The sequence below is a fragment of the Protopterus annectens genome, chromosome 4.part0 (genome assembly GCF_019279795.1).
Source record: "Protopterus annectens isolate FY-2018-M chromosome 4.part0, PAN1.0, whole genome shotgun sequence".
Taxonomy (NCBI): Eukaryota; Metazoa; Chordata; order Ceratodontiformes; family Protopteridae; genus Protopterus; species Protopterus annectens.
This window is the reverse complement of record NC_056733.1, coordinates 822,121,143-822,134,605: the sequence shown is the minus strand read 5'-3', so window position 1 is coordinate 822,134,605 and position 13,463 is coordinate 822,121,143. Positions and strand designations below refer to the sequence as shown.

Genomic DNA, 13,463 nt, shown 5'->3' with positions numbered 1-13,463 from the left:
ACACTTATTTACATCAGTTAGTAAAGGTTGACTAACATAGCTCTACTCACAACAGTCAGTGCAGAGATAGTTCTGCATTCCCATGAACACACTAGACAGTACAATTACTTCTCTATGCCTCTATCCACATGTGCCAACACAGGCAATTCAGAGCATCTATGCTATCATGTAGTAGTTTAAATAGTCCTGGCTGCCAGGCTGCTACACACTGTTATCTGATCTTTGGCCTAATTCAGGACTGTGTCGATCTATAGCATGACGGCTAGACAGCTATTCCCTTCCTTCCCCACCATCACAGTAGATGCTGGAGCAGAGTGAGATGGGTGGTCAGCATGCCTGCTTGATGGAACAACTAGCCCTCAAAGTAAGGAGAAACGAGAGGAGCAGGAGACATTGAAGAAGAGATATGGACATGGGAAAGAGAAAGAGATTTAATATGGTGCAATATTTATGCAAAGGAGAAAGCAGAACTAATTAATGCAAAAAGAGTCACACCAAAGAAATATGAAGAGAAATACAGGCAAAGACAATTGGATATGGAAAATTTTACAATAGAAAAAATAAGAAAAGAAAGAGAAAAAGCAGAAAAGAGGAATAGTGAAGGAGAGGTTAAAGAAATAGAAACTGAGGTTATGGAGTATCTGTAGAAGTGAAGGATTTAGTGCAGAAAATCTAAGTCAGATAACAACACAACAGGATACAGCAATGGACGCACAAATTAAGGAGAAACCAGTGGAGCAGGAAGCATCTAATCAGTTGACATCTAATCATCTAATCTGATCAGGTAGAAAGAGGCAGGACGGGCAAGTAGTCCCCTATGTATAATTAACAAATAATGTACTGCAGGAAAGAGTACGTTTCCACACAGCAATTAAAAGAGCAGCAAAAAAGGCACCTGGAAGAATTAATTGTAATGTGCACCTCAGGATTTAATTCCCAGGTTGCTAGATCATGCAGCAGATAATCTACTATACAGGACAAAGACTATGTCTGAAAATAAATCTGGACTGGAGAGCATTGTGTATTTATCCTGTTATCCAAACAGTTGCACTAACCCAAAACCATATAAAGCAACTGCAGAAAATAATCCAAGAAAAAAAGAGACGGAGACAGCTTTGGAATCCAGAACAGGCCTTTACTTGGTGCAAACACAAGCGCTTTCACAATTAAGCTTCTTCAGGTGTATACAAGCACTAAAAATACCACACCTTTATACTCATGTTACATCACCCAATTGATAGTCATGTGACTGGTCCCATCTATCATAATATATTTTATTTCATTCATAATAACTAAAACATATATAAAAAATATATATAAATATATAATATATATATATATATATATATATATATATATATATATATATATATGAATAAAAAACATCAAAAAATATACATATGTTGTGTTATTAAAATATTATAAAACAAATATACTGTATTGTGGACAGCAGGAGATGAATATATTACCTACGAAGTGGTCTCATCTTTAATTTAGGTTTCAGGGGGATGCACTCATTCAGGCCATGCCCTTCTGTGGCTCTAAGCTTTGTGATCCAGATTGCTTCCAGATTCTCTGTCTTATTGCGTATATCCCCTCGTCTCATGCTCTCATATAACAAAGCTATAACTCTGAATTTGAAAGTGTGAGTGCTATCAAATTCCATCACATGTTTGGCTAATGCATTGTTCTTATTCCCTTTCCTGATGTTATAGGTATGCTCCCTAATCCGATCTTTAAGATGTCTATCTGTCTTCCCCACATAAAATTTTCTGCAGATCCTACAGTCTGCCAAGTAAACCACATGTTGACTGGTGCAGTTGGCTCCTGTATTAAAAAAAAAGTCCTGCTTCAAATCAGGATGATAGAAACAAGGACTTTCATCTATATACGTGCACCAACTACAGCTACCACAGGGTCTGGTGCTCCCATTACTAATATCTGTGTGTCTATCTTTGGGGTAGCATAACCTCCTCTTTAGGGATCTGTCATTCCTGTAACTGAATTTAGGGACATTATCAACCAAACTGGCTATATCTTTGTCTGTTAGTAAAATCTGCCAGTTCTTCTTCACTATATCAGTGTACCTATTTATGTCAGTGGAATATTTCAAGGATAGTCTGGTTTTACTATTGTCGAGGGCTGTCTGTCTCTTGCCTATAGATCTAGTTCTACGTGAAAAATATGGTTTATCTTGATCATCTCTCATGGCCATAACCCGAGGTATATGTGTCTGTATACTATTGTTACTATACCCCCTGTCACCTAAAAATGTCTTGACCCTATCCAATTCCACATTAAAATCATCATCCCTCACATTCAGTCGTGAGGCTCTCATGGCCTGGTTGGTAATCACATTTTTAAATATATGGGGTGGATGTGCACTACTCCTGTGTAGTAGATGGTTAACATGACAATCTTTCCTGTGCTGTCTTGTAAATATTACATCATTATTGCCTTTTACAATCTCTACATCTAAAAAATCCATATTAAATCTTCACATTCTATGTGTAAAATTTAAATAATGTGTACTATTGTTGATGAAACTGACAAAACTAGCTAACTGCGACTCATCTCCTGCCCATAAAATAAAAACATCATCCACAAATCTCCGATAAAAGGTAATCAAGTGGGCGAATGGGCCCTTAAACACAAACTCATCTTCCCATACTACCATGACCGCATTGGCGTAGCTATTGGCACAAGAAGTGCCCATAGCTACGCCATTGCACTGTCTGTAGAATTGATCAATAAATAGAAACAAATTATGTTCCAAGACCAGTTCAAGCAATCATAAGACCAGACTCACTAAATCAGGGCTATATCTAGCTGTTGTTTCCATAAAACACTTGGTAGCTATGATACCCTCCATATTGGGGATCACAGTGAATAAAGAAACTACATCCAGTGTAACAAAAGTTACATTGGAATCATGAATTTCTAAAAACTCATACAAATCACTCAAAAAATGCTCTGTATCTCTAAGAACATGTTCATTTGTATCTAAAATTGGTCTCAGGTGTTTCTCAATGAAAATAGAGATTGGTTCTGTACACCAACCTCTACCTGAGACAATAGGTCTCATAGGAGGGTCAATAACAGATTTGTGTACTTTAGGGAGGCCTTGCAAAATAGGTACAACTGGATGACTGACCATAAAGTAATTAAAAAGTTTCACATCAATTAAGTCACCATCAAGTAAACCACGTAAAACATTCCATACATCATTAATATGACAGGAAATTTGTTCAGTGTCTAGCTTCTCATAAAACAAGTCATTCATCAAACTTTTTTGCATACTGGACACATATCTCTCTCTGTCCAGGATGACAATCAAGCCTCCCTTGTCAGCTGGTCTAATTATAATTTCTGTATTTCTCTCTAATTCAGTTAAAGCATTTCTCTCAGAGATAGTCATGTTATGTCTCGTATTTCTATAAACATGTGTTGCATTCATTTCATAGATGTCACGTATACATATTTTTCAAAAGCATTAATCAAAGTATTTGCATTAGGTATAAAAGTACTTGGTTTAGAAAACACATTGCATGTACCTTCAACAATTGCATTGTCTTTGTACAACATTTTTAAATTCAAAGCTCTAGCAAACATTTTAATGTCAAAATGACCTCAGTATGATTAGAGCAACTCGTAGGTATGAAGGAAAGCCCTTACCTAGAACAGACAGATGAAAATCATTCAAAACAAATGTTGACAAATTCAAAACTAGTCCCTCTTGCTGTTCATGAAGGCTTTCTTGATGCTCATTTGGTTCCCTGGGATGTGCTCCCATTTCCTTTTTCCCCTCGTCACACTTCTCCCTCTCGAATGCTCTCGAGTCGTGTAATGGTCTGGTCTGACTGGAAGTGGGAAGTCTATATTGTGTCGATGAAAAAAATCCTCGTTTATGGAGCCCGACTGCGCCCCTTGCCCATCTCGATGTATTTGCGCTGTAGTCACAAAAGTCTTCTTTCTGGCACCCTGCTCCATGGATTGAGCAGCACAAACATTCGAATTCACTTTCTGTATGTTGTTAGTATTATCTGCGTTATTCGTAGCTTCCGCATGAACTTGACGCAAAGATGGTGGTGTAGCTACATCCGCTGATCCTGTGGTGTTCACAGGAACTTCTTCCCCTGGTGTATACTCGTCTCTGGGCCAGGTGAAGATTTGACCTTTGTGAAAATCGTTCCGATCTCTGACGATTTTCGCTATTTTTCCTTTCTGTAACTTCATTTCATACAAAGAAAGAGAATTTAATATGTCCTCTAAGTGTTCATCAACAACTGTGATCGTGAATTCTTTACAAATCCTCTTATACATGTCCTCTATCTTCTCAATAGATGCAGTCATTTCACGTTCAGCTGCTGCAACTAATAAGCGCAAATAGCTGAAGCTGGATTGCAGGTTAATCTTCTGCCATTCTTTCAATAACACAGTGTCACCATTGTGAAATGAAGGCATTTTAAGTACTCGCAGTCCACGAGGTATGATTTGTTCATTAAGACATACCTCTAGATGGTATTTCTGGAACTGACTGCGCTTGAGTTTAAATAATGATTTCTCTACAGCAAACAGCTGTGTTTTTAACGAAATAACATCATAAGATATGCTGCTCATACTATCTGCTGTTGTGTCAGTGCAATTAACTAGTGGATTTTCAGTTCTAGTAACACTAGTTAAATAACTCTTCAGTTTCTTGTTATTAACTTCATTCTGAGATATGAGAACAGGAATAGCAGTATCAAGAGAAACAATTTCTTCAGCCATCTCAGTGGGTTCTTCGGCAAAAAAACACAGTAAAATAATGAAAGAAAAAATTGCCAAAAGAAGACAACCCACCACTGCGTCTCTGTAGAAAAGTGTAGGTAATCCAAGAAAAAAAGAGACGGAGACAGCTTTGGAATCCAGAACAGGCCTTTACTTGGTGCAAACACAAGCGCTTTCACAATTAAGCTTCTTCAGGTGTATACAAGCACTAAAAATGCCACACCTTTATACTCATGTTACATCACCCAATTTATTGCAGAAAATAACTTCCTGGTATTGCTGCCCGTATCTGGCTTTTGACATCATAATGAGAAAACCTCAGAGCTGCTGGCTTCTGAGTATTAGAGAAACGTGGTCCAAGCAGGTTTGTTGTATTCAAATTTTAACAGATATTTTATCTCCCATTATTTATTGGGTAGAAATATTGATCTGTTACACAATTAAGCTTCCTTAGTGGTTTACACCTGTATTTTATTTATTTATTTTTTATTTATTTATTGACATTTGTTAACCGGGTTGGTCCAGCTGGGCTTGTGGCCCATTTTCAGTGGAGACCCAAGGAGAAAATCTCCAAAAAAAAAAGACACAGTTTACAGAGAATCAAACATTTGAGTAGAAAATATGGTAAAAATCAGTTATACAAGAACGTCAGAGAGACAAAGCAGAAATGCAAACACATGATATATACATATCAATATTTTTACAGACTAAAAAATATATTTACATATTTACAAAAAGCATAGCTCACAGAAATGATCATAATGTGTATATATAACACACACACACACACACACACACACACACACACACACACACACACACACACACACACACACACACACACACACACACATCTACCTATGTACGTTTGGCTCTTCATCAGTAGTGTGTGGAATAAGTCACCTGGGACCACATAGTTAGTAAATAGTTTTGTCTTTAATTAAACCAAAACACATGAGTTAACTTCACTAAGGATAAGATTTGGTAGACAACCCCTCCATCAGAATGCAGCACATATAATATCCCACTTCAAAATGAAAATGTTGTTAGCGACCTCGGAACATGAGTTGGTAATGCTCTTTCTCTCTCTCCTTTAATTGTGATGTGACAAGAGTAATCATAAAATCCTACTTAAGGGCAATAAATTGTCAAGTGGAAAATCATCCAGATCTAAAGAGGTCATTATTCCTTTATACTCAGCATTGATTAGGCCATTTACTGAGTATAACATCCCCTTTCAGGATGCACCTCAACAGACGTATCACACAACTAGAAGACCCCAGAGTTTCCTAACTGTGAAGGTAATGGGCTTAAAGACCCTGAGCAAGAGAAGCTGGAATTACTGTCATTTTACTCAGTATCTTATAGACTCTTATGAGCAGATTTACACCTTGTCATGTTTGCCATTAGACACACAGCTGTCTTGAATCTCTTGTATCAACACATATCTAAGAGTTCCACAAATACCAGAACCGAGGACTGAAATCATCAGCAGATTAATAAAACATGATGGATAGACAGATTCATCACTCAAAGTCTCCCCACCTCTTGAACAGACTGCCCCTGCAGAATAAGCAGTACGAAGCACTGCCATCCTTCATACAAAAAACAGATGATTGGGTGGGTGCCTATAAATGAATTCTGAGTTTGAATGTCCTAGTTCTCCTAGAGAAAGTAGGTACAGCCCAGGGGGTGAGTCCTGGCAAGGAATAAAATGGTTCAGAAACTCAAATGCCTTAAAATTCCTATAAATTCCTATGAATAAAATAAGGAAAGCAATACTATTTTATTTTTAATTAATTTCACAGTCACTGATCAGCAAAATGTCGTTGCTTCCAGTGTGTAACATCCTCTTTACAAACAGTGCTTTCCAGTTTTTGTTAAATGTAACACACACCTTTCAGTACTAGCAGTTCAGTGAGGCTTTTAAATGGCAGCATTTTTAGTCTTTTTAAATAGCCGCACTTACAGTATGCTTTCAGAATAGCAAGACCTGTTTAATAGTTTTGGGATTTACCTTTCTCTTCAAACAGCTCACATCTTCCATTCAGCCTTAAGGTACCTAGCTTTGCTTGCAGTTCACAGGAAAGTTTGCTTTCTTTCCAAGCACAGCACTCTTATTATCAACAGCAATCTCTTCTCTTTATCGGTACAACTCTCTTTCTCTCTCTCTCACTCTGAATAACAAGAGTTTTAAGGATCAGGGCAGCTGTTCCCTAGTTCAACTGATTAGCTTTATTCCACTGAGAGTAATTTCACAAGACTTGTGTTTCTGCTATTCTGTTTCTTCAAGACTAAAATCTGCTATTTATTAAATTCATTTTTTAAAGTAGCATATCTCTGCCCCCAACCCCTGCATTAGAAAGTATAACCCCTTACATACACACACATATACCCATCCACACAAAAAGGTAAATATAAACCCCAACCAAGCCATATCATAAAACCTACAACAAAGGCTCAGCAAAACTGAAGAACAGAAGATTCCGTCAATCCACCAATTTAATAATCCAAATAAAGATGGCGATGTATTGCAGTGTCATTGGCAAAGTAGGTACCACAATCACCTCTGGTGCAGAAGGCTGCAGTTTCTTTTCCCACACCAGGTAGATTGATTGCTGACTCTGTAGTGGGGATTCTACACTCCTAAGTGTGCCATCCATTGGATGAGACGTTAAACTGCAGTCCCATCTGTATGAGTTGGTTGTAGCTCAGGCAGATGTAAAATATATCATGACAATTACTGACAAGAATAAGAGAAGTTCCCCAATACTCTGGCCAAATTTCCCCTCATAGTATAAATACCACCTCAGCTCTTTTCGTTCTTGTTAGGTTTCGACTTTATAGCCTCGAAATACTGAATTTTGACATTTCAGTATTTTGAGGATATAAAGTGAATCCATATATATATATATATATATATATATATATATATATATATATATATATAAATATGTGTGTATATATATATATATATATATATATATATCTATATGTATGTATATAATATATATATATATATATATATATATATTTATGGTTTACTATCATAAATTCAAAAATCAGAATAAAACGTGTCTGAATTTTCGAATTTAAACATTGGAAATGAAGATTTCCGTATGTCCCTAATGTCGAAAACAGCTGTGTATTGTCAAAAATGTTGCTCGCGACATTTTCGACAATACACAGCACTCCCACCCGTCCCGTAACTCCCTACCTAACTAGCCTAAACTCACAGTTATGCAGGGGGGCAAGCCCCCCTGCACCCCCCACACCCCCCTAACTTAATATTCCAACTCCGAGATCGCACTACAGTGAGGAAAGGGATGTATTTCCCTAACCGCACTGTACCACGATCCCCTCACATGAGCGACCGTTATAATTGCGAATGCACAGTCCATTCACAATGATAACGTTCGCTCACATCACCTGCCGAACTATGAAGTATTCGAACATCTGTTGTTCGAATACTTCATAGCCGTTCAATTGCACATCGGCATTGTGATAGTAAACTATATATATATATATATATATCTATATATATATATAGATATATATATATATATATATATGCATAGATATATATATATATATATATATATATATATATACACATATATATATATATATATATATACATATATATGGATCTACTTTATAATATTAACTTTCCATAATGATGAACTGCATGTGGTTGATCCTGTATGAGTGCCATCATGAAACATGGAAAACTACAAAAATACAAAAAACTATAAAAAAGTGTTTTTGCAGTAGGACAAGCCCCACCCCCCAGTAATTATATATAACAATTCCGAAATCACATTACAGTAGGGAAAAGGGCAAATTCTATGATCTCCACTATCCTGTGATCTTAGTACAAACAGTTTGAAGTTTTGGAATGTCTATTGTATGGCATCGATCATATGCAGTTCTGTGTTTTGAAACATCAGTATTCTGAATTGAACCCATGTATATACATATATATGTATATATATATATATATATATATATATATATATATATATATATATATATATATATATATATATATGTATATGTTTTATGAAGGATGTGCACCCAGTTTCTCAAAAAACACTGCCATTTAGATTTATCACGATGAGCTCAGCACTTTCTGAATATGAACACAAGTACAAGTATCATTTATAAATATATATGTATATATATATAAGAAAATCATGCCTTCTTACTGGATACTGGAGTGGTTAGCTGACAGTGCTGGTAGAGCTGGGTACTCTGCAGTGTTCACGTCTTTTGCTCCTGCCAACGCTCGAGTAGGGGACACAGATTCCCTGACACCTGTAATGTAACAATGAGGACCACCAAACATTAGAAACTGATATTCTATGCTTTCAGTTTAAGACCGCAGTGCTGGGGGAGAATCTAAGCAGAATAATGTATTAAATATATTTACCTAAGTAGTCTGCATGCAACCTGTTTCTCATCTCAACAATCTCTCACACTGTAACTCAGCAATTGTGAGATGCAGTCTTTTAAATAAATTAGAAACTTTCAAAACAGCAAAAAATAAAAAAGCAAAGTAGGTGAGAAGTTGCAGTATATCTTCCTTTGGTTAGTTACAGAATTATTTTCGAAGTATAAAGTTACCAGTTAACATATTACCAAAAATGTTAAAAATGCAGCATTGGGTAAATCTGCAGGATTTCTGACTTCTAAAGGGGGAAAAAGATCTCTTGATCCTTAATATTTCATGGGATAGTTAAAGGTATACGTTGAGATAAACAAGTCCTATGCTCACAGCATTCTCTGAGAGATGTTGGGTACAATTTGCTGTCTTCCTGCAAGGCCTTAAAGTGCCACTACCCATGCATCATTCATGCCAATTTTGAACTTACTACAAATAAGTAATGTCTTAAACCTGCTTATTACGTTTCATACTGCGTTAGAGTTTTAAGGCAGTGCGACCTTTGGGGCTGACTGCTCTGAGAGGACTGCGACAAATAAGTCATCAGGGTTCTGGAGACCTAAAACCCTAATGTGAACAAAGTGCAATATTATGAACCAGAAAGTGTAACACCTCATTTTCCCAGGAATAAAACCATTTAACTAATGAATTAAGACACCCTCCACAAAAAAAAAAAAAAAAAAAAAGTTGGATGATTGTAGATTGAGAGAGACACTGAAATTTGCTTTGGTGAAATTGACCTGCTGTAGACAGTTGTCTCAATACAGAACTGTTTTTACTAAATCATAAAAGTGTTTTTGCTGGGCTAGTTCACCATTATATCATTCACAGATCAGAGTGACAGCTACATGCATTCATTCCAATGCCGCATAGAGAAGTTATGGGACAACTGTTGTCCATTCGTTTTCAAACTGGAAAATTTATTTTAGATTTAGCAAATGTGGTCAGCAGTCAGGAAAGATTGCTTTCATGATGTCAGGTTTGTTAAGTTACAATCTGTGGATTTTATTTCAAAGAATAGATCGCGTACTGTTTGGTATATGTGACTATTGCTTGAAATATAGTTCACAAAATAGAATTCACTGGTATGTAACAGAGAATCTCTCCCCACAACACCACATCAGGGACAACAAATCAGCATTTATACTGCAGTGGTGAAAAGCTCCCCAGGCTTCCCTTGCAGGGTGATATTTCTCTGAAAGTCATAATTCACTGGCTCTAAGGCCATTTGAAATTATGGAAAATAACAGTTCTGACAACAGTGGTGTTTGTTGAAAATATTATCTTTAAAAGATAACACTAGTATTTTTGAAGTGCTCGTTACTAATGAAGGCTTACTTGATGTATTCATTTCAAGCAGTCAAAGTACCTGTCAGCATTTATACATGAGGCTGGAACAGATTTAACATGCTGTGGAAAAGGCAAACTTGAGTAATAAAGGAGTGCAAAAAAAAAAACAACAAAAGAAAGATTTACCTTTTTATTATGTGCAGACCCTTTTCACATTTTGAATTTTTGGAACACTAAACTGGATGCAAACCCCAAAGAAAAATGTAGAAAGATGACACCCTATAAATGTGCTTGATTCATTTCTAGGCAAGGGCTTGGATTTGTGAATTGCCCAAATATATTTTATTACATTACATTATCCCAACATGTCATGTACCATTTGACAGCGATATATTGAAATTGATGGGTATGAGAGGATATGAAATGTCAGACTTAAGCACATTTCATTTTTTACTACTGAATCAAAGCTTTATAATAATTAGAAAGTGGGGAAGAATTAACAAAAATGAAGGGCTACTGAAATAGAAAGTAGAAAGTAGAAAGTACTGTTTTACCTAAGACTCACAATATTACTTCAATTGGTATATCTCATTTTTGTGGATATTGTTTTGGGTCGGGGGTGGGTCTGCATCTGTTTGCCATCTGTGGCTTTCTGTTATGGTACTATAATGTGAATTAGTCCAGTACTGACCTGCATGTCTAACTAGCAAAACAACAAGTGAGGAAATAGCTCCAATCTTTTATATATTATAGTTGGTAACTGGAGGATACACTGGAAGTTGCATTTTCTTTTCTAGCTGCACTCAAGATGAATATTTTACTCAGTTTTTGTTTCAGTCATAGATTTTCATTTTTTTTTTCACATTCTGCCTTCAGATATATTACACTTGTCCACAACTGCAGCTTCTAGGTCGTCAAGCCTGACTGAAGAACCAATCACTTCAACAAACATATTTCTAAGAAACAAGGTGCATGCAGATACAGTTAAAATGCAGATAAAAAAGTCTGGCCTCTCATATGCAGTGCAACCTGCTGTAAATAGGATTAGTTTTTAGTGACATTTACAATGCAAAAACCCTCTTGAATACATGCTGCCAGTATAAAACCGTATGCCAGGGTTACACGTAAGAACTACTTTTATTGCTGGTATCTACCTTCATGTCCTTTTCCAGCAGTTTCTCAAGATACCTAAGATAATGGTCCCATTTTTCACTCACTGTCCTAATATTCTGATATTCTTTAAAAAAATGAAATGTAAGTAAACAGGCTTTTTTGCAAACTGGAAATTAGTCTGCCTTTGTATCTGGCCTAAGTATCTTGTCTCAGTAAAATATCAAGAACATACCAGAAGAGGCTCATTACAGCTCTGAAACTTGCTTTGCTGTCTTCTACGAGTTATTAGTGGGAAGGCATTCTCTGTTTTGTGAAGTATGAATATTTGGTATACACTGTTAGTAAGCTGCTCTAATCATCCAGACTTTACATTTGACATTTGTCAAGTTACATATCTACAGACGCCATGCACGAATGGTTTGTTAAAGAAAATTACGGAACATATCCATAGACAAATCAGCACCACTGCATGTGCAAGGTGTTTTGGCTAATGCAACACCCCCCACCCCCATAAACAGAATGTCACATAAAAAGCACAGATTAATTTACAAAGTCTTTGTTTTTGACTGCCTATCTCATTTTCAGTCACAAACCTTAATACTTAACTATTCACTTTGGGTGCTTTACGTAAGCCTTAACTAGTATGGATTTTCAGGCTGTTATTTTTATCCCAGCTTTGGATTATGTTGAGTTACCACTCTTTTGATATACTAAACCTTTCCATTTTGCATACCTACTGTAAAACCTATTCCTGTTAATCTCACAATTTACCATAGCACTGTGCTACTACATTTAACTAGTGCATTATTCAAGGATGATTTTGCTGTTGTTTTCTGTATCTCTTTGTAATTTTTCTGTAATAAATTTTTAATACAGCTTTCTCCATGATTGCATTTCTGTTCCTATGTATTTATAGATATTTTCATTCCGGGCATCCACTGAAATTTGGTCTAGTGCCCAATCAAACTTTCCCAGTAAACAAATGCAATAAAAAAAAAAATAAATGAATACATGCTTTGCTCCGCAAAAAACAGCTGATGATAAGTTAGGGAATAAATGTTTCTGTAGTGTTGCCTGATTCCTATTGGTATACATGTGAGAAGTGTTTGTGTGTGTGTGTGTGTGTGTGTGTGTGTGTGTGTGTGTGTGTGTGTGTGTGTGTGTGTGTGTGTGTGTGCACATGCACGGGGGCACGTGTGTGATGATGTGGAAGATGGAGGTTGATATGTCTGAAAAGTGTAGGTAGTTCTGTGTCAATGTCTCACTGAGCTATAAGAAAGCCTATGTCCCGAAGCTAACCCATAAAGATCTCATCTAAAAGACCCTATCAAAAGAGAGAAATTAGTGTGCAAGGGAATTTGCAAGTCTCACTTTTCAAGGCACATTGGGAGATATGTTAATTAACCATTAAAATAAAAACGGTTTAGCACACTGGATCAAGAATGCACAATTGTGCAAAGGTCTTTAATCATTTATCTTTGCAGACTTATCCATTGTAACATTTCTCAATTTTCAGTGCTTTGATATCAATTCTATATGATCTAAATGAGTTGCAATTGTTTTATAATAAATGCGCCTCCTTGCTGAGAACAGTACAATATGCATCATGTACACATTACTGTATTGCATTTATTTTCACGAATGTAACAAGCACTATCCTCAAGTGCTGCCAGTGTGGTTGACTAATAGTTTTCTTTATAAAGAAATAATTAGTAACACATATGGGTGAATGTTATGTTAACATAAAGCTAATCAACAGAATTATATTTTTAAAATATTCTTGAAAACTAATATTTATATACATCTCTGTATAAAAGAAATATAAATAACAAACCATGAAAAAACT

At 36.1% G+C, this 13,463-nt stretch overlaps 1 protein-coding gene across 1 annotated transcript in view; it reads right to left on the bottom strand.

The window, feature by feature from the left end:
* The window catches only part of MMP17 (matrix metallopeptidase 17), a 1,131,886-nt gene that overhangs the window by 273,130 nt on the left and 845,293 nt on the right, over positions 1-13,463 (bottom strand). Inside the window, exon 6 of the mRNA XM_044069795.1 lies at positions 8,979-9,087. Within this exon, the coding sequence (XP_043925730.1) occupies positions 8,979-9,087 (109 nt within the window). The remainder of the gene's footprint in view (positions 1-8,978; positions 9,088-13,463) is intronic.